Source organism: Saccostrea echinata, unplaced genomic scaffold (assembly GCF_033153115.1).
Source record: "Saccostrea echinata isolate AGI-Se365-2 ecotype Australia unplaced genomic scaffold, CSIRO_AGI_Sech_v1 ptg000022l, whole genome shotgun sequence".
NCBI classification, from domain to species: Eukaryota; Metazoa; Mollusca; class Bivalvia; order Ostreida; family Ostreidae; genus Saccostrea; species Saccostrea echinata.
The window spans coordinates 13,589,307-13,609,478 of record NW_026889771.1 but is presented as its reverse complement, the minus strand read 5'-3'; the positions used below and the strand labels follow the sequence as shown (position 1 = coordinate 13,609,478).

The 20,172-nt window shown below is 34.2% G+C and overlaps 2 protein-coding genes across 2 annotated transcripts; both read left to right on the top strand.

Annotated features, from left to right (window-relative positions):
- Positions 1–6,038: 6,038 nt before the first annotated feature.
- LOC133190473 (glycoprotein-N-acetylgalactosamine 3-beta-galactosyltransferase 1-like) lies at positions 6,039–10,405 on the top strand. The gene is made up of 6 exons (XM_061326130.1): positions 6,039–6,100; positions 7,021–7,094; positions 7,432–7,601; positions 8,118–8,210; positions 8,502–9,166; positions 10,169–10,405. The coding sequence occupies exons 3-6, from the start codon at positions 7,484–7,486 to the stop codon at positions 10,334–10,336; spliced, it is 1,044 nt and encodes a 347-aa protein (XP_061182114.1). The 5' UTR covers positions 6,039–6,100; positions 7,021–7,094; positions 7,432–7,483; the 3' UTR covers positions 10,337–10,405.
- A 2,635-nt stretch (positions 10,406–13,040) lies between these two features.
- On the top strand, positions 13,041–19,829 carry LOC133190471 (alkylglycerol monooxygenase-like). The gene is made up of 11 exons (XM_061326127.1): positions 13,041–13,176; positions 14,304–14,431; positions 14,947–15,098; positions 15,470–15,573; positions 15,717–15,812; positions 15,933–16,065; positions 16,433–16,512; positions 16,599–16,733; positions 17,146–17,262; positions 17,707–17,789; positions 19,353–19,829. Exons 1-11 carry the CDS (start codon positions 13,060–13,062, stop codon positions 19,552–19,554), a joined length of 1,347 nt encoding a protein of 448 aa, XP_061182111.1. The 5' UTR covers positions 13,041–13,059; the 3' UTR covers positions 19,555–19,829.
- The last annotated feature ends 343 nt before the right edge of the window (positions 19,830–20,172 follow it).

The following is a 20,172-nucleotide window of genomic DNA, read 5'->3' as shown; positions in this document are numbered from 1 at the left end:
CCTGGGTAAAGGGAATTTTAAATTTTTAAAACGAAGAGCCAAGCCATATGCTTCCAAGGAGGAATAATCAAGAAAAGGCAGAAACAGGGTGGGGTCAAACAGGGTAAATAATCTCAAGAACCACTGGACCAGAAAAGCTGAAACTTATGTGAAAGCTTTGCTAAGGTAGTGTAGATGTCAAGTTGTTTAAATCATTTCCCTGGGGTAGGATAAGGCTACAATAGGGGGTCAAAGTTTTACATTGAAATATACATTTATATGTAAAAAAAAAAATCTCCAGAATCACTGCATCAGGAAAGATGAAATTTAGCAAACTTTACTTAAGAATACATCTATATGGGGGAAACAGCAGGGCCAAAGTAACTCAAGGTGAGCGTTGTGGGCCAAGGGCCTTACATTGTAAAATTCAGGATGACCGTTACAGACATTGGAACGTGGATGTTGGGTCTGTCTGTTGAACATTTTTTTTTTGTTTACCTTATACGATATGTGGATTATTCTTTCCCCAAAGCATCATATTTCATATTACTTCAAAGGTAGAAAAAGAAATTATAGAAGTTAATTGAATTAATCATTGCACATCTTTGCTAACTATACTACATACTTGTAATTTAATAAAAATAGGGGAATTAATCATTGCACATCTTTGCTAACTATATTACATACTTGTAATTTAATAAAAATAGGGGGCGGACTGGACTACTTCGACACCTTCCACCGCTTGATCGCTACCGAACGGTCTCTCAGTTCAAGTCGTCGAAAAATAATTGCATATCAGGCTCGTAAGAACTGGGGGAGACATGGAGACCAGCCCCCCCCCCCTTCCTTTTAATTTTGCCGTTATAAACTACACAATATTATTAGATCAAAAGTATCAAAATTACGGTTATGCCCCTCATAAATAAAGTTTGTAGACTTGATTTTTGTTCAGTTGCGCCCCATTTCCTTACTGTAACTGCATCCTATAGATCAGCCATGTTACATACATGTACTACATGTAGTAATTAGTGTCTTTTTAATACATACGAAAGCTATCAGTTTTGTATTATTATTTTTTTTTTTTGTTCAACTCACTAAATATTCGTTCCTTGGGAGAATTGTGTTCTTTGAGATGTAGGAGACAAAATAAACTTAGTACTATTCATTATTATCAAGCTACATTCTTCGCCAATCAAGGAAATTTTCAGTGATTTAAACTAAAAACTTGTAGACATCATGGAAAATCGCCTGCGAGAAAGTGGCCAAGGGGTTGCTGAAAAAGTTATTTATCCGACATTATTTTCAATTACATATAAATATATAAAATGACTCGTATGTATACATTTACACAAACATTTTTTTTTTAAATAGAGTCCAGAATATGATTCTTGCAAGAAACAAATAATGTAAGTAGGTGAATAATACAACAATCATACCTTTACGAGCAGGTTTTTCCGTGAGTTGAAAGGGTACCTGTTCTGTTTTTCAGTCTATAGAATTTGACTTCTCCCTTACATAACACCCCCATCCCAATGACAAAAATATAAAAGCAACATCCACTATTTTTTTAATGACATATTAACATTGACAATGAATTGCGGCATCAGAGACAGAATGTTAAATGAAATGTACACAAAAAATTAAAACTTATTAATTACTTGCAATTGTATGGTAATTTGTTTGTAAAATGAATATAATTAAAATTATTAATTTATGTGAAAAACACACACACACACAAAAAGGAAATAGAACGCGTGTCATTTAAAAAAAAAAAAAAACATGCCAAAGAGCTGACGGGATTCCACTACAAAACAGGGACACGCCCTTTCCATGATAATAAACACGTGGAGTTCTATCTGGTGATAATTCACATTTGTTTGATTTTGAAGAGTTGAGAAGTAGAAGGCAACCGGAAACAGAAACGTCTTCTTTTTACATGAATTTTACTCATGTCCAAATTTATAAACCCCCTTCACATGCGTATATTTACAGACAGGGAGCAAATTTTACATACATGCAAAATTTGCACCTTGATGTATTTTAGCGAATGCAAACGGGGGGGGGGGGGGGGGGGGGGGATAAGCAAGTTTTGTACGCGAGTATTTTTACTCCTAGTGCAACATTTACATCTAGTCAGACTAGGTTCAAATAAAATTTTACATACGAGTAAATTTACTCCTTATGTATTTTCAGTCATCTGAACGCATAACAAAATTTAGATAAGAATAGAAATATTGCAATTGTCTAAAAAATACAGCATCAATTGATTTCATTGAAAAAACTGGAAAGTCCTAACAAGTATATTTACAAAGTACTTCGAAAAAGCAAATTTCATGATCATACTGATGTATTTACAAATGTCTCTGTCCGTGATAATACTACAAAAATTTAAAAAACAGTTTGAGAGTGCACGTGCACCCATCGCAAAAATAAGAGTAAATTCTCCATCCATACATGAAAAGTAAACGAGCGCATGTGAAACTACTATTTGCAACTTTTAAATAATTGTGTACCTATAAATATACCCATTATTATATATTATACATTTCAAAATTATAAAGATCAATAGCGCTTTTGAATTAGATTCAGCAGGAAAATGAAAATTTTTCTAGATATTGTGTGTTGTTTTACGAAAATTTACCTTGAATTTGTTACAAAATTTTATTTACACACGTTTTTCTACTATATTTGTTTCTGTAGGTCATCGCTCCACGATTTTAAAGTGTTATTTGTGTGTATCAAACTATTGAAATTAAAATTTTAGATCCCAAAAAGCCTTTTCTCGACATATTCAGCCATAACTAGAAATAAAATTGCAGTTTTGCTAAAAAAATTATTTGAAACATTTTTTCGTATCGGACAATTCCCTGGTGTTTGGAAACATACTCATGTGATTTCTGTCTTCAAAAGAAATTCATTAAGTTAATTACATACCGGTATCCTTATTATGCTGCATAGGAAAAATCTTGAAAGAGTAATGTTCAAATACATTTGTAAATTGTTATACAAACTACATTATGGCAGGAGCGTAGCCAAATAAAAGTGAAGTATACGAAGAGGACGACAGGGGTGGGGTGGGGTTTATTTCCAGTTTTCACAAATCAAAACTATATTAAATATATTAACAAATTAGCATGTTTTAACTATGCTACAACAAAAAGTGGAAGGGGGCAACCACCCTTTCAGTGAACGTTTTCAATAGTCAAAAGTTAGGTTTGGAAAAGTGTAGGCAGGGAACCCTCCTCCTCCTCCTCCCTTCTCCCCACGATACTACATGCCTGCTGGTGAGGGCCCAGAAGTTTCTGAGTTTTACCAAATACATGTATATCATTCATTTTCTTGCAAAATAAAAATTATGTCATTTATCTTTTGTTTTGAAATAGAAGACATAATATTTATTGTTTTAACGCAAAATTAATACTTCTACGGAAACTTAGTGTACATGTAGTTTAGGCTAAATATCTAATCGATATTTGGTATCATACTCTTTTCTATCGTTCAAAAACTTGTATACTTAATGTTAATTATGAACAAAAAACATCGTATTTTAAATCATATACTACATGTAGTAGATCATGACATTCAAGGATGTGTCTGAAATTTTATTTCTCAAAGATCTTTTAAAAAAATATCAAAAATTATCAATGTATCAAAGAACGAATACAAGTTCATGAATGCTTTATTTAAATTTGGCAATGATTTAATAAAGGACTTCAAATTTTATTATATAGTCATGATTATATAAAATCCAAAGCGCTCTTCAGCAGTATGACACAAAACAATTCGAAATCCGAATATTTGTTGGATGGTACTGAGATTTTTTCTTCGAATAACTCTCTCTCTCTCTCACCCATAGATTTTATTTATTCATTCATTCATTATATTTATTATCTTTTTTTTTTACAATTATGTGTATGCACTTGCGTATTTGCGTATAGGCAGCTACGCGCCTGTGTGGATTTTTAAGAAATCATTAAACAGTCACCCAGTTAAAAGAAATTTATCATAATAAATGGTTTGTGTTAAACAATAAAGAATTCGAATTAACTTGTTTTGCATTTTATGATAACAGCAAGACATTCGATGCGGTTTATTTAAAAGAACAAGAGACAACATAGATTTGCGGGTGAAGTTCTTACCTTGTTGGCTAATAATCTTTTCAATCCATCGCAACAGATCAAAAATAAATTTTCAGTATATTTAGTGAGAAAGACGGAAGCTGGACTTCCCCAGGGCTCTATTATTGGACTTCAACTTTTCTTTGTTGATATACAGTACCTACCAGGTGGTCTATTGGGTACCTCTAGAATATTGGCATATGATGCATATTCGCGTCAAACACCTTTCAAAACGTGCAGAACTTAGAAAGCCTGAGCAATCACGACTTATAAATGAAGAATGGCTAAAAGCGACTTGTGAAATTTAATCCCAATTACCAAGCTAAAATTATTAATATTTTGCAGCAATGAGGATAAAATATATAATTGCACTTAGTGTTGAATAATCAGCAAACTGATCCTTCTCTTGGTCACTATCATCTTAGACTTACATTCTCAAACCCTGGGGAGTGGACAAACCACACTGACAGTATTAACAAAAGGCTTCCAAAGAAATTGCAGTTTTTCGTAAATTAAAAGGGTTACGTATCCTGACTTCCTAGCTTAAATGTATTCTAGTATTACATTTATACATGTAAGACCGATACCACTTTTGGAATATGCATTAGAAGGATGGAACAGCATCTCCGCAGCTGCTCTGAAAGGCCTGATAAACTTCAGCAAGAAGCTGTACATGTTGTAACTGGCGTTCCTGTTTATCGTGCCTTGCAAGATTTCAATTTTTTTGTGCTCCCACCGTTCATTATTCTTAAATTGAATTATTTAACTATTCTCTGTTAAATTTTAGTTCACTATAACCTTACAACTGTAAGAAAAAAAAATGTCGACCTAAGCCAGATTTAGTACTTACGAAAATATACACTGGTCACCTTAACTCACGTGAAAGGGTTACAAAATATTAGGGAGACCAATTTTTTTGTATATTTTTACCTACAAGTTTTCTGTAAAATTTAGCATTAGAATGGTAATTAATAAGCCCAAGTACCATCAAAAATGCAGTTGGTTTTTATTTCAAAGCATAGGGGAAAAAGATAAATTTTGTCTACTTAAGCCAGATTTCATGGCATTGGTCCCCTAATACAGAAATCAGGATTATATATATATATATATATATATATATATATATATATATATATATATATATATATATATATATATATATATTTCTAGGTCTTCGGAGAAAATTGCACCTTTGCACCTTTGTAATGCTTATAAAAAGTTTGTGCTATCATTGCAGGACATCACAGATCACTTCTAATTTCATATCATGCTATTAAGCATTGGTAGATTTCTGTAGTGTATTTTAGGTAATACCTTTACATTCAATAAAGTTGGGCTCCAAGCTCTACAAATAAGAGGTTTCCTTACATTTATTCAACGTTTATGAAAAGGGGGGGGGGGGGTTGTCATGGACGCCTACGTAACACATTCGAGGTTGTTTTTACGCTTGTCGGAAAGGCCCGAGATGTTTCGATTGGCTTTACCAGAGACACCTATAGCATTGATAATCACTCATCTAATTATTTGTCTCTTGAGCTACAGCCGTCCCCAATTTATGCCACAATAAAATTCCTTAATCACATGCTTTGTTTTTGAATAGGCACTAATTTGAAATAACAGTTCATTATTCTATTTTAATTTAAATAAAATTCCAATGGTCCCAAATACCCTCGACCCCTCCCTGTCTGCATTTGCCTAATTAACATAGGTACTGAAATGGGAAAAAAAAACCGAGCATGTACTATGAAAAATTATGCAGACTTTATCTTATCTCGAGTCATTAAATTATCAGAATACATGCCCTCGTAATATATTAATGACGGATATTCTATATGGAAACACTCATGAACAAGGATGTTGCCAGGAATCTTACATAAATGCAGTTTATCGAAAGAAATGTCTGTCTGTTGCACTGCACTTTTTGATGCTCTGACATGTATATTTCATGAATAAGTGGGAAAATGTGAAGATTCTGTAGAAGACAATATGAAAAAATAATAAAGGTGAGTTGTGTTGAAATCGATAGATCTGGTGCTCTGTATAAAACTTCTTACATCGAAGCAGAAGAAGAAGAAGTGGTTTCGTTGTACATTTTGTGTTGAATACAAGTAAATGCACTTAGAAAAATGGTACAAGTAATTCACTTCCCATCTCCCCTCAAAGAATGTATTTATGTATATCATTTTAAAAATTAATTAGTAAATTGGGCTTTTCTGAGTATAATTGAATGCCAGTTCTCAAGAAAACAAATAAATAAATAACATGGATATCGAGGTACATGTTTTATGTTGCATAAATTATAAGGTTTTGTACGTTTACCTCTTTAGAAAGTTAAACATGCTCTTCAGAACTAGAACCCACATGAAAATTCCTACGCAGCTTTGTGGTGGATCATGAAATTTTATAAAGATGGGCAACTTTTACAAATGAGGCATTTGCTTTACGTATATCATAATTACATGCATATTCATTATCGTATTGTCTTGTACCTTTCTCTCTCGCTCTCTCTCTCTCTTTCTCTGTGTGTGTGTGTGTGTGTGTATTATTCAGCTTAGTCCAATACATGTATATGTAATTGTTATCCTTTGTAAAGTGAATCAACCCATCCAAATTCAGCAACACGTATACTTAAAACAGCTGTCCCTAAATAAATATCCAGGAAAATCATGGAAAACTTAAAAATCGATTACGCATCCACCAGTGGATTTACTAGTAGTCTGTATCTTTTTCCATGGATCAGTTGATCAGTAACACCTTACAGCAAGTATTAGGAGGTATTCCTTTAATTTAAATACCACATTGATACGGGTGACTGATCAAAAACCTTCTGAACCATAATATTCGCACAGGTAAACGTTTAATTTTGAATAGAGCCAACGAGGAACCTGTTCCCAGTATATTCACTAGTGTCATTATTCAACAGGTTGTTTATGCTGGCTGAGGGAAATAGAACTGGAAAAATACAGAAATTGACATGGTTGAAGTTTTTCGAGAAAGGTAAGAATTGGAAAAATCCATTCCTGTGACAAGCTCATACATTGATACAATTATATCATTGCTGATAAAATGATAAAAATGGCTTTTTTCCTGGCATACCTGTAATTAGATTACGAGGTATTGATTATTTTCACTTTTGCAATTGGATTACACAGGTACTCTCTCTCTCTCTCTCTCTCAATTATATCCTGAAACATCAGCTAACAGACAGGTAAGTTTGAAAAATAAAGTACATGGAAAAAATTACCATCAGTACACGTACTAGGTAAAAGGGGGATCCCCCCTTTCCAATCAGTATAACAATTCATAGATAATTACACAGGTATTTATTTTGAAGGTGGGGCGGATGACAGTAATATAGTGGAGCAGACTAGGTCCAAGTCGTGGTGATGGACGGGGAACTATCCCCCAAGAACAGACCTAGGGTAGGGTTCCTTTTCGCCCTAGTCTGTACAACATTCAGCTTCTCGATGTTCTTCATGGCAATGAACAATCTGTGGTATGAAGGTAAAAATTAAAGACTGTTGACAAACAGGTTTAGGTTTTTTACAATTGGATTAAGGATAGGGGATTTAAATCAGTTTCTTGTGGCGTGAGTTGGATTGACTGAATAAGGAAGCAACGTTTTTAAACGAAAGTACACAAAATCAAAGATATATACCGGGTATAGCTGATAAGACAGTGTCTTGACCACATCCTTGTTCTTGAATGTTTCCGCTCCCATTTTTCTTAGATCCCCCTCTCCAGAAAGTTTCTTAAAGTTACTTTTTAATGCAATAAATAAAATTCGGCCAAGGAAGTCGTAAAAATAATAAATTCTGAGTGTTGTAAAAAGAAAGACATTTCTCCGATTCCCCACTTCATTAGACTAAATCGGTTTATTCTCCATAAAATACCTTTTTGCTTATGGAAAATCTATAAAAAAAAAAAAAACAAGTTTAAAAATAGGCAAGCATTGATACTGAGATGTACATGTAACGATACGTATTTAAATCATGTTTTTTTCCCTTTATGGGCGTGTAGGCGATGTGACAGTAGATGACAGTGAAGTCTTGGACTACGAAGAATTTCGAGGACTTGGGGGACCAATACTGCAGGATCACCACCAGCATAGCGGTATTGGTTTCTACACGTATAAAAAATAAAACAAAACTGCAATATATATTTAAAATAAAGTCTTTTCATATAAATACATGTACAGAATTCTAGAATTCTATTTGATTTTATTTTACCCTTCCATCTATCTTATTTTTGTCATAATCTTTGATTAAAATCTTTGTGTTGCAATTCTGTTCTATCTTCTTCGGGATCCAAATGCAAGGAGTATAAATGTATACCTGGTATTTTTTTTCTTATTATACAATAGATCTATTGTCTTTAAAAATTCAGTTTCAAATTTTCTTGTAGATGTGAACGAAGATGCTGCGAATGACCTACGTAAAAAAGTCCGTGTGTTGTGCTGGGTGATGACTGCGCCAAAGAATTTGGACAAAAAGGCCACTGCTGTGAAAAACACGTGGGGAAAACGGTGCAATAAAGTGATATTTTTCAGTAGTGAGACCAACACTTCTTTTCCAACAGTCGGTCTACAAGTGTCCGAAGGGCGCGAACATTTAACCGGGAAAACGATACAAGCGTTTAAATATTGTTACGAACATTATAGGGATCAATTCGACTGGTTTTTAAAAGCAGACGATGACACTTTTATGATTGTGGAGAACTTGAGGTATTTTTTGTCACATCACAGTCCCAAGTCTCTTGTTTTCTTCGGGCATAAATTCAAGCCTATTGTGAAGCAGGGTTACTTCAGTGGTGGTGCGGGCTATGTCTTGAGTAGAGCCAGTCTAGATAAGTTTGTGACGGAAGGCAGCGTTAATCCGTTCATCTGCAGGCAAGATGGCGGAGCAGAGGACGCAGAACTGGGAAGATGTATGATGAAGCTAGGAATAAAAGCAGGTGATTCTCTAGATACTTTCGGCAAGGAGACTTTCCATCCTTTTGTACCAATCGCTCACCTGGAAGGCCACCATCCAGACTGGTTTTACAAATACAGCGCCCATAAGCCACGAAAGGTAGATAAAAGCTAACTTTTTTGACATCTCAGATGAAATGTCATTGTTAGAACATTTGTTGATTTCTTCGTTACTTAAAAAACTAGTTTCAATTGAATTCAGGTGGTTACTGCTGGTTTAAGTCGCAGAGTGAGTTTTCCGTGACTTACTGAGGGAGGTTTTCAGAATTAAAAAAAGAATACGTTTACTAAAATATTGCTGAAGAAACATTGCTCAAAAAACCAGGCAAAAGGATTACTGAAGCAAAAACAATGCCTATTTTTATCAGAAAACATTGACAAATAATAACAAAATATAAAAATAAGAATCATTGGGTCACTTTTTATATTGGATTTCATTTATTTTAAAAAATACCACTGAAGGTCACTGCATGCCTCATAGAGGAAAAAAATTCTAGCGTTGAAGGTTTTTACCAATTTTGAACAAGGGCAGATAACTGTAAAGGAATTGTGAAATGGTAATAATGAACATAGAGCAAATTCGTCAATGACACAACGATATAAACTGTTAAAGCAGAAATATTCGTGAGGGATTAAATTTTGTTTCGTTAATTGTTAACAATTATCAACGAAATAAATCCCACACGAATTTTTATATGACTATGTATTGAATATGGTTACTCTCAAAACAACGAAATTAAATGCCCACGAAAATATTTCAAATGACAAATCAACGAAATCAGGCTTCTACGGTATTTCTATAATTCAAATTGTCAACACGAATATTTTCAATGATTTTGTTATAAGCTGAGGTACCTTGATTAATTACAGAGTTATCCACAGGGAATGAACGGTATATCTGAGAGCATCCTAATCAAAATTAAATCTTGAATCTGCTTCCAGTATTTTGTTCGTTTTGTTTTGCGTTTATTTTGTATTTGTTTGTGCTTTATTAAAAAGAATAGGGAGCTGACCTTAGTTGTGATCAGAAAGCTGTATAGATATGACATGTAAATCTTCGGGAATATATAAATACTACATCTATCTTTTTTCCTCCTTGCAGGGCCTTGGTTGCTGCAGTGATTACAGTATCTCCTTTCATTATATGTCCCCCTCCGATATGTATCTAATGGACTATTTGTTATACCACCTTAAACCTTACGGCATTGTCCAACAGCCTGGAAAAAATAAACATTTTGACAGCGATCCAGAACCACGCAAGAACGAATAGATGTAACTCATGGTTCAGTCTTTTATATCGAATATGTACGAATCAACATGAGTAACGTGGATTTTTTGTTTGGTTGTTTTTGTTTGTTCGGTTGGTTTTTTTTTTTTTATAAATTTTTTTTTGGGGGGGGGGGGTTTCGATGTGAGATTGAAGAGTTGTGGTGCTTTAAATAACTGTATTTTTATATACATCTATCACCTTACCAGATTATTTTTCTTTCATGTAAATGTAAGTGCAATCCGTCATCTATTATTTACCTCGATTAGTGCAATTTTTCTTGGGGGGGGGGGGGGGGGGATCAATCTACAGTTTATGAAAACAGTAAAATTAAATACGACTACAGCGAAAATGTTTAAAGTAAATTCAGCGATATAATTTACATTTACTGTAGTTTTAAGGCATATTCTGAACTTATCAAATATAAGATAAGATAATGAAATCATGACAAACTTTGCGCATCTTACCTCCACCTGTAAAAATGAGAATGAGACCAATTAAATATGTAAAGATTTACGTTTTTAACGAATAAAAATTGTAAGTTCGCTATAAGCATCATTTACTGTATATGAATTTCATTAATATTTTTCCTTTCTTATGGTAATGAATATTTCTCGCTTGGATCATTAGGTGGACCATAGATTTAAATTTTTCCAAACAAAATACACTCTATGTGTTCTTTATCATTTATGCTGAGTATTGTTTATGTACACACTAAATGAAATTCGAAATATTAAAATGTGACAAATGTAAAATGACTTGATGATTTACTTAGATGAACTTGCTGATTACTGTGATATCATTAATTTTCGTTGGGGTTTAATTTTTGTTGTTTTCGGGGTATGACGATACCCTCGAATTTATGTCTGCATCGAAATAATAAAATTTCTAGCTAAGGTATCATGTTTGAATTCCAACCACAAAATCCAATCCCTACGAACCAATAGTTTTTCCTCAAACCACGAAAACAAATGATTTACAGTATTGTGATTTCATGTGAAAGCCGACGAACGACATTTGCGCCAATTTACCTTTACTTTAGTATAGGAGCTGCTGGCGGCGCTTGGGAAAAGGGACAGTTGCGCACAGGAAAAGAATTTACGTCTTTTTTTACCTGTATAATTAAGAAACATATATAAATGATTCAGAAATAGTAACACACAAATATACGAAGGAAGAATTACACCATCTAATCATATATGAAAAATGGTATGTCTATAAGGCAGTCTGAATTCAAAGCCGATACCTAATCTCGGTACATGTAAAACACTCTTCCAAATATATTACATACTGATCGGCATTACGCTACATACTGATATGGATTATGTTATATACTGATAGGTATTATGGTACATACTGATAGGGATTATGTTACATACCGATAAGGATTATGGTACATACTGATAGGCATCGTATTACATACTGATAGGTATTGTGTTAAGTACTGATAGGCATTACGTTACATGTTACATACTGATAGGTATTGTGTTAAGTACTGATAGGCATTACGTTACATGTTACATACTGATAGGCATTATTCGTAAGGGGTAGTATCTCCTTTCAATTTCATTTGCTGAAGAAATTAAATAAGGGAGAAAAAAAACATTCCGAAAGGAAAACTTGGAAGGAGTTGGTCAAGGTCAAAAGGGAGGGGGTTGAGGATAGGGTAGTTTCAATTCCCTTAATTCCTAGACAACATAATATGTGTTTTGAAAAAAAAAAACCATTATAACATTTTAATTAATTTATCAGCTAAATATTTCTATCGCAAAAGATCTTCCGTATATTTCCCTAGTGTAAAAGTAAGCCGTCGACTGTAAAAGTCGACGCTTCTCGCAAAAGTCCAGTACTAGGAACTTATTGCAAGACTTTATTTATTTTTACAACTGATGCTCTACGGAGCACATAGCTGATTTTTTCACTATAGTATACAGTGTATATAGAAGTCTTTTATATAAATACACATTTTCTTCTAACTCAGGCTGTTCAGTGAAGGGATAAAATAATTAGATGATTCCATCTCAGTTTCCAGTTTTATTTATTCTTTAAGCCAAATAGCTCACCAGATTAAAGAATTATTATACATTCAACAGAACTTAACATATAATTCAAAATTGAGACATTTTATAATTGCATAATACAAAAATGATAAATATGTAAGACTTCGATTTCAATATATATGTATTTTCAAATGTGTCCCCGCAAACAAAGTTTTGAAATGTTAATTCGGCCTGTAAAATTAAAAAAAAAACAACTTGGAAGCGGATCTAGAGGGAGGGGGTGTCCGGAACCCCCTCCCCCGAATTTGCAGAGTTATTAAAAGTATATACTGAAGCCAAAAAACAAACAAAAAACTTTGGGCCCCCTTTGAAAACGTGGACCCCCTACACCATCACGAGGAAATAGGTTTTTTTTTTTGCTTGTCAAGAAATATATCTGGGTTGGAAAATTTTTTGAGTGGGGTGGAACCCCCCTCCACGGAAAAAAAATCCTGGATTCGCGCCTTAGACTCATTAAATAGTCCATTAAATAAACTATATAAAGAGCTTTTGCTGTCCATTAAATAAACTATATAAAAAAGCTTTTACTGTCCATTAAATAAACTATATAAAAGAGCTTTCAGTTTTACATGAAGAAAACTTGATACAAGCGCATTCCGGAATTTTAATCGTCGATCTGCTTAGATTCACAGTTTAGCACGCATTGCTTGTATCCGAGTTGAGAAAATGTCCAACCTGGCCAAAGTCCCTTTTCTGACAGGTGTCAGGCGGTTGTTTTATTTAGTGTCAGTGAATGAAACTTCCTTTAAAGATGTCGAACAAGTTCCGTTGTACATTAATGAAGTAAGATTTTGTACTGTCACTCCATTGTTAAGCACTGTGTTACACAACTTTGGATTAGCGTAAATTATTTCAATGATAATTTAATTCGAGCTATATTTATTTGATAAAAATAATATTTTTTAAAATTTTATTTAATAGTATTGTTTTATTGCGAATCCTGCCCTAGGTTGGAGTTGGTGGGGGTGGGTGGAGTTGTAATCTTTCCGATTGTTTTCAGTGTGTGACGGGAGAGATCAGACTGGGATTAGAACCCAGCCCCCCTGAATCTCCAGTCAGGTGCTCTACCAACTGAGCTATCTGGCTACCGGCGATCGAATCCGTCTGACTGTCACATTCCTTCCTTCTTAAAGGTCTTCGCCCTTGAAGACACCAACCCAGCTCTTCCCTGGCAGGTCTTTCACCTGTCACTTCCAGGGCATGGCACAGCACCAAATGTAATGGGAGAGGAGAAAAATGTGATGGATCAGATCGAGATTCAAACCCGAGCCCTCTGATTCTCCAGTCAGGTGCTCTACCAACTGAGCTATCTGGCCACCAGCGATTGAACCCTTCTGACTGCCACAAGTGCCATTAGCATGATCATGATTAGGCATTACGACTTTCATACAGTACTAGATTTTACAATCTGTTCTGTGTGACTTCTTAATGCATGTATGTTTATGTCTCAGAAAATACTATTTGATCAAATGTATTCTATAAGTGCAAAAAAATTGTGATTGAAGCATGGGGACAAAGCCCTTGCATTTCCTCCCACCAGAGTACAGTTTAGGGAATTGGAAAAAAAAAAAAAAACCTTTTCCATTATCCTCTCTTGTGCATCTAAATATCACAAATCACACCATATCTGGTTAGCCTTACAGGTATAAAAGACCAAATAATTAGCCCCTTTTGTAAAAACACTTGGCCAGAATTACACTTATGATGTCCGAGCAATGGCATGTCATGATCAAAATATGCAATTTTTTTTTTTATAAATTTAAATTTTGAATCAATGAATCATCAAAAATATTTATTATCTGTCAAAGAAATTTAAATGGATGATTTCAATAGCATGCAAACTTAGTTATTTAAAAAAAATAATGAAAGATGATAAAAACAAGGGAGTTTTTTTTTAATTTCTTTTGCAGGCAACCCCCTTCTTCTTTGTATGCATTTTTCTGGAGATGGCAATCATGTGGTACAAAAAGGACAGGAAAGCCCTATTCAATGATGGTGCTACATCTATCGGTGCTGGACAATATTCACGACTCCCAATGTAAGTATTTTGTGACTGTTTTTATTTTTGAATGGCTGTTTTGTGATCAGACCATATCAAACCTTGTCAATTGAATGATCTTCTGGGGAAGGTCTACATGCAACCCAAATGTAGGTCACAGTGACCTCATTTTGGAATATTATCAAATTATACTCAGATTATGCATGTATCTTGGAGAGAGTGAGACCTTTACTGCTAATCATCTTGCCTTATCTGTCAATTCATCTCAGGTGGAAGTTGTTTCCGGTCACAGTGAACTTTTTGGGATTCATAATTGTTGTGTCAATGTAACAGACAATTTATATATAGAGAGGGAATAGTGAGGACTTCAGGGACACACAACATTCCCAGAAAACCTTCATATCTTAACTTAGACTTCACCCCTAATCACTATACATGAAAACTGACCTTAACTTACCTTAACTTACATGTTTCATGACTCTTTATTTTTGTTGTCATTCATTTCTTTCTATGAATAAAAAATGTACTCTACGATTTTTTTTATTCATCTGTAGGTTTCTATTGAAATCCATCATGTACACTGGATATATATGGGTGTATGACAGATATCATATTTACGAGTTGCAGTGGGACTCTGCATGGACATGGTGGATATGCTTCCTGGGAGTGGATCTAGGATATTACTGGTTTCACAGATTGGCACATGGTAGGAAATTTTTCAATAAAATCTCAAAGTATACTTGAATGACCTGTAACTATGATTATTTAATTTATTTTTTTTGGATTTTGTTGTAGTTGTTGCACAAATTGTCATTATACACTTTCAATCTATATTTTGTTTTGTATATCATATCTGGGGAAATTTTTGCACCTGTTTTATTTTTGCCTCTTTTGCCTTCATCACAAGTGGAAAAATTTTAAATGGGGCAAGTTCAAAGAATTTTTATTAAAACTGTCTTTTTGTGAATTTAAAAAGGGACAAAATGGTTTGCAAATGTGTAATGGCTATAATAATACAAGGTGAAAATACGCTATATATTTTCTGCCTATTTTGATAAAGATGAGATTTTTCTTCAGAGGTGAATTTTATGTGGGCTGCTCATCAGGTACATCACAGTTCTGAGTACTACAATTTCACAACAGCTCTCAGACAATCTGTGCTTCAGGTTTACACATCCTGGGTAAGATTTCTAATATGTACTTATTTGAAAGCATCTGATTTTTTTTTTAGTCTTTTGAAATATTTTAAAAATGTTTATGGACAAGAAAAAGGACATTGTATGGTTTATTCAAACAAAGTGTATAGATTTCTAAGTAATTTCAGGTTTTCTATCTTCCTCTTGCCTTATTTATGCCACCCTCTGTTTTCATGGTCCACCAAGAGTTGAATATTTTGTATCAGTTTTGGATCCACACTCAGGTAAGGGGAAGTAATACCAGCAGATGATTCAGACATTGCCTCATAAAGATTCTCATCATGTTGTTGATGTTTCTTAAATGATTACAAAGTTTCACACTCCAGGTATTTTTTTTTTGGTAGTACGTAAAATCACTGGGTCCTCTGGAATACATTCTGAACACACCCAGCCACCACAGAGTGCATCATGGGAGAAATCCATACTGTATTGATAAAAACTATGCAGGCACTCTCATCATCTGGGACAGGTTGTTTGGTAAAAAAAATCATTTAATTTGTTTTTGTCAGGTTTTTCCAGGTGACTGTTCTACATGAATACTGAAAATGTGTGTATTTAAGTAGAATTCATACTTAGATGCCTTTGGTGTAATTGATAGTGAGCTTAAGCCCGACTACCTCCAAACTAAAATTTAATATCAGTATTATAGAAAGAGTACTGATTGAACTAGATACAATAATGTAGCCCTCTCCATTTTTGGGGGGGGGGAGATCTTGGAGAGAGCTACATTATTGCAGTTGTGATTGCACAAAATCAAGTTTGTGCCAAATAATTACATTTTAAATGATCAGAAATAAGTGCAAAATAAATGTTGAGTATTTCACAACTTGAGTATTTTTATTAGGTACCTTTCAAGCTGAGGAGGAAGAAGTTGTGTATGGTCTGACACATCCATTAAATACATTTGATCCAAATGTCATTCAGGTTAGTATAAGACAAGTTAATTTGGTGAACATATCTAGAATTTATTTAAACTTAGTAGTTAACTGTCTTGTATCTGTTTTTTTTAGTTTGGATATCTGCAGGACATGATTGGGAGGTTTAGGGAGATGAAAGGATGGAGAAACAAACTGAAGGTGTTGTTCTGTGGGCCAGGGTGGGCACCTGGTAAACCTAGAACAGGGGATATAAAGGACATTCCTGTGGTATATATCAAATTTGAATATAAAGTTGTTTATGAGCAGATTCACATAAGTTCACATGAGTGATTTCAACTCTCATATTAATTTAATGAGTCACTACGATGACCTATTGCATTCACTTCCTCAGAGCCTTACAGTAAGATCAATGGAAAATAAGAGTACAATTTCTGTCTTTTTAAGGGGATGCATCATGATATGGACTTTCCTGTTCTGTGTATCTGTTAGCTTTGTCATAGTTGGGTAATATTTTTCACACTGTAAGATCTAAGACTGTTCAGTTCTTATCATTAAACCGAGTAAGCTGATGTATCTTTGAAGGGGGGGGGGGGGGGTCATGCCTCAAAAGTAGGTCACTGCATTACAATATTTCTGAAAATTAAAAAAGAACATAAATTATGTATGCTTTCATTTCCAGGTGAAGGCCCCCTGGCCTCAGTACCATGTCGGACTCCCCAAATGGGTCAGTGTATACACTGTAATACACTTCTCACTGGAACTTCTGTTCTATCAAGAAGTGGCTGCCAGGAAGGATGTAAGTTACTTATTTTCACATAAATGCTTTAAAAAGACAGTTTGTGGCAAATTGTTATCTCTCAGTTGATATAAAAATTCAAACTATGAAAAGTAAAAATTTTGTTTGTCTGTAATTTCCTGCTTTTCTGAATCTTCCTACGTTCTTTGAGCAAACTATCACTTGAAACTTATGTTAGAATGGGCAAAATCATAGATTTGACCTTTAATTATATGAAATATAATATTGTCATAGCTAGGAGTCACCCCAAAGAACCTTTAGCCTACTTGTCATTTTTCAGTTTAATTATTTATTTTCCCATCTTAAACTCATTAAAAGATCTCAATAAATGATTTTGAAATGAAGCCAAATTCTTTCTCAGTATTTTCTGCAATAAATGATATTAATACTTGGGGGGTAAATGCACATGTACATGTATAAAATGATTTTTTTCCCCAATAATAGGGACTGTCACAGTTATCTGTCTTGCTGTTTGTCCTCCATATTGGATTTTGTCTGACCAGCTTTGGGAAGATTTTTGATAACAAGTAAGTATGAAATTAAGAGGCCCTTGTGAAACACTGTGCCTTCAACTATGACAAAGTCCAGACTGTTTGTTACCCAGACCTTGACATGTAGCTTTAACTTACAATAAGAGAGGTTCAAGTTGACCTGTGAATTTTACCTTCACTTTGCATTTAGCTTTGATCATTAAATTCCACATTGCTACATATAAAATATCCATGACTGGTACACCAGTAGTGTATTTTTATGCCCCCGGATCGAAAGATCCCGGGGGTATATTGTTTTTGTCCTGTCTGTCTGTTTGTCTGTTTGTCTGTTTATCTGTTTGTTTGTCTGTTTATCTGTTTGTCTGTCTGTCTGTTGTCAACTTTAACCTTGCCCAGAACTTTTGATTGGTTGGAGCTATGACTTTCATATTTCACATGTGTATTCCTTGTGACAAGACCTTTCTTTGAGTACCATCATATTTGACCTTTTGACCTTGACCTTGGAGTTTGACCCACTTTTGCAAAATTTTATGAGACTTTAACCTTGGCCATAACTTTTGAACAAGTGGTGCTTGGGGTTTCAAACTTCACATGTGTATTCCTTGTGACAAGACCTTCCTCTGGATATCAACCTCTTTGACCCTTTGACCTTGACCTAGGAGTTTGACCTACTTTTGAAAAACTTTAACCTTGGCCATAACTTTTGAACGGTTAGAGCTAGGGCTTTCATACTACACATATGTAATCCTTGTGACAAGAACTTTCATTTGGATACCAACCACTTTGACCCTTTGACCTTGACCTAGGAGTTTGACCTACTTTTGAAAAACTTTAACCTTTGCCATAACTTTTGAATGGTTGATGCTAGGGCTTTCATACTTCACATAATTATGTAATCCTTGTGACATCACCTTCCTTTGAATACCAACCACTTTGACCTTGACATAGGAGTTTGACCTACTTTAGAAAAACTTTAACCTTGGCCATAATTTTTGAATGGTTAGTGCTAGGGCTTTCATACTTCACATATGTAATCCTTGTGACAAGACCTTCCTTTGGATACCAACCACTTTGACCCTTTGACCTTGACCTAGGAGTTTGACCTACTTCGAAAAACTTTAACCTTGGCCATAACTTTTGAATGGTTGGTGCTAGGGCTTTCATACTTTATATATGTAATCCTTGTGACAAGACCTTCCTTTGGATACCAACAACTTTGACCTTGACTTTGATGTTTTACTTACTTTTAAAAAACTTTAACCTTCGCCATAACTTTTGAACAGTTGCAGCTAGGGCTTTCAAATTTAACATTTTTTATCTTTTGGCCTGGATTTTGACTTGCATTTGAGAAACTTTAACCTTCGCCATAACCTGCCATACGGGGGCATCAGTGTTTCACAAACACATCTTGTTATGATTTGGCATAAATTTAGTGATAAAGCAGTCAAAAGGACTTACCTTAAATAAATTCCTCCTTGATCTTCCATCTAAGGATCAGTACGATTGACTGAATATTCAATGGATAAATTACATAAAAAATGCAATCCAAAAATGTAATTCTGAAAAAGTTGTCAATGCATGTGTCTGTTTATTTTTCAGTCCCTCTGCCCCCCAGTATGAGCTTCTAAGATGTCTTCTGACTTTAGTTGGTGAAGTCTTGCTCTGTCACTATGGTTTCTATGGCGCCCCCGGTTACAGACCCTTCTTTGTCATGGCTCTACAGGGAGTATTTTTATTCTCTTTCTGCTTGTGGTCTTCTGTCATATACAGCAAAACCATGAAAACCCAGAAAGTGGATTAGCTTCAGCTCTTGATATTTTTCTGTGACAATCACCGAATATCTGTGATAATATTTTATATCAGGTGTTTTATGTATACACTTTGTTGACATTCAAGTAATATTATGATTTTATGATTTGTGATTTATGCAACTATCATTGTTCATCAGTGTTGAGTGAGTATGAAAATAATGTCAATCAATTAGACAATCAAATTAATCTTGGTGGGAATTCAGACATAAAACTGAACAAGATGCTTAGAATTTGTAGATTTTTATTGATAAGTTTATGGTGCTATTAATTATATTAATTGATTGTTTCAAATTAAGTTTTGTAACAAAATAAAATTTACACTTTTAATTCTCTTTTTTATTTTAAACTATACTATATACATTGTAATTCCAATTGTTAGTCAACTAAAATAGTATGGAAAGCAATCATTTTATTATTAAGAGTATACATGTACATGTATAAAAAATTTTACAATACCTCATTATAATAATTCTATCATATGACTGGTCTAGACATTCTTGTGACAGAATAAAACATTGTATCAAATCCCACCCTCTTCCAAACCCTTTTATGTTGTCCAATTGGAGTTATTGTTCTTGACAGAGAATACCTAGCACATGTAAACAGTC

Coding starts and splice junctions, on each gene's coding strand:
- LOC133190471 (XM_061326127.1), top strand. CDS start 13,060: ATGTCCAACCTGGCCAAAGTCCCTTTTCTGACAGGTGTCAGGCGGTTG. Junction 15,099..15,469: donor GTTTCACAGATTGGCACATG/GTAGGAAATTTT, acceptor ATTTTTCTTCAG/AGGTGAATTTTATGTGGGCT. Junction 16,734..17,145: donor ATATAAAGGACATTCCTGTG/GTATATATCAAA, acceptor TTTCATTTCCAG/GTGAAGGCCCCCTGGCCTCA.
- LOC133190473 (XM_061326130.1), top strand. CDS start 7,484: ATGGACGGGGAACTATCCCCCAAGAACAGACCTAGGGTAGGGTTCCTT. Junction 8,211..8,501: donor GGATCACCACCAGCATAGCG/GTATTGGTTTCT, acceptor ATTTTCTTGTAG/ATGTGAACGAAGATGCTGCG. Junction 9,167..10,168: donor GCGCCCATAAGCCACGAAAG/GTAGATAAAAGC, acceptor TCCTCCTTGCAG/GGCCTTGGTTGCTGCAGTGA.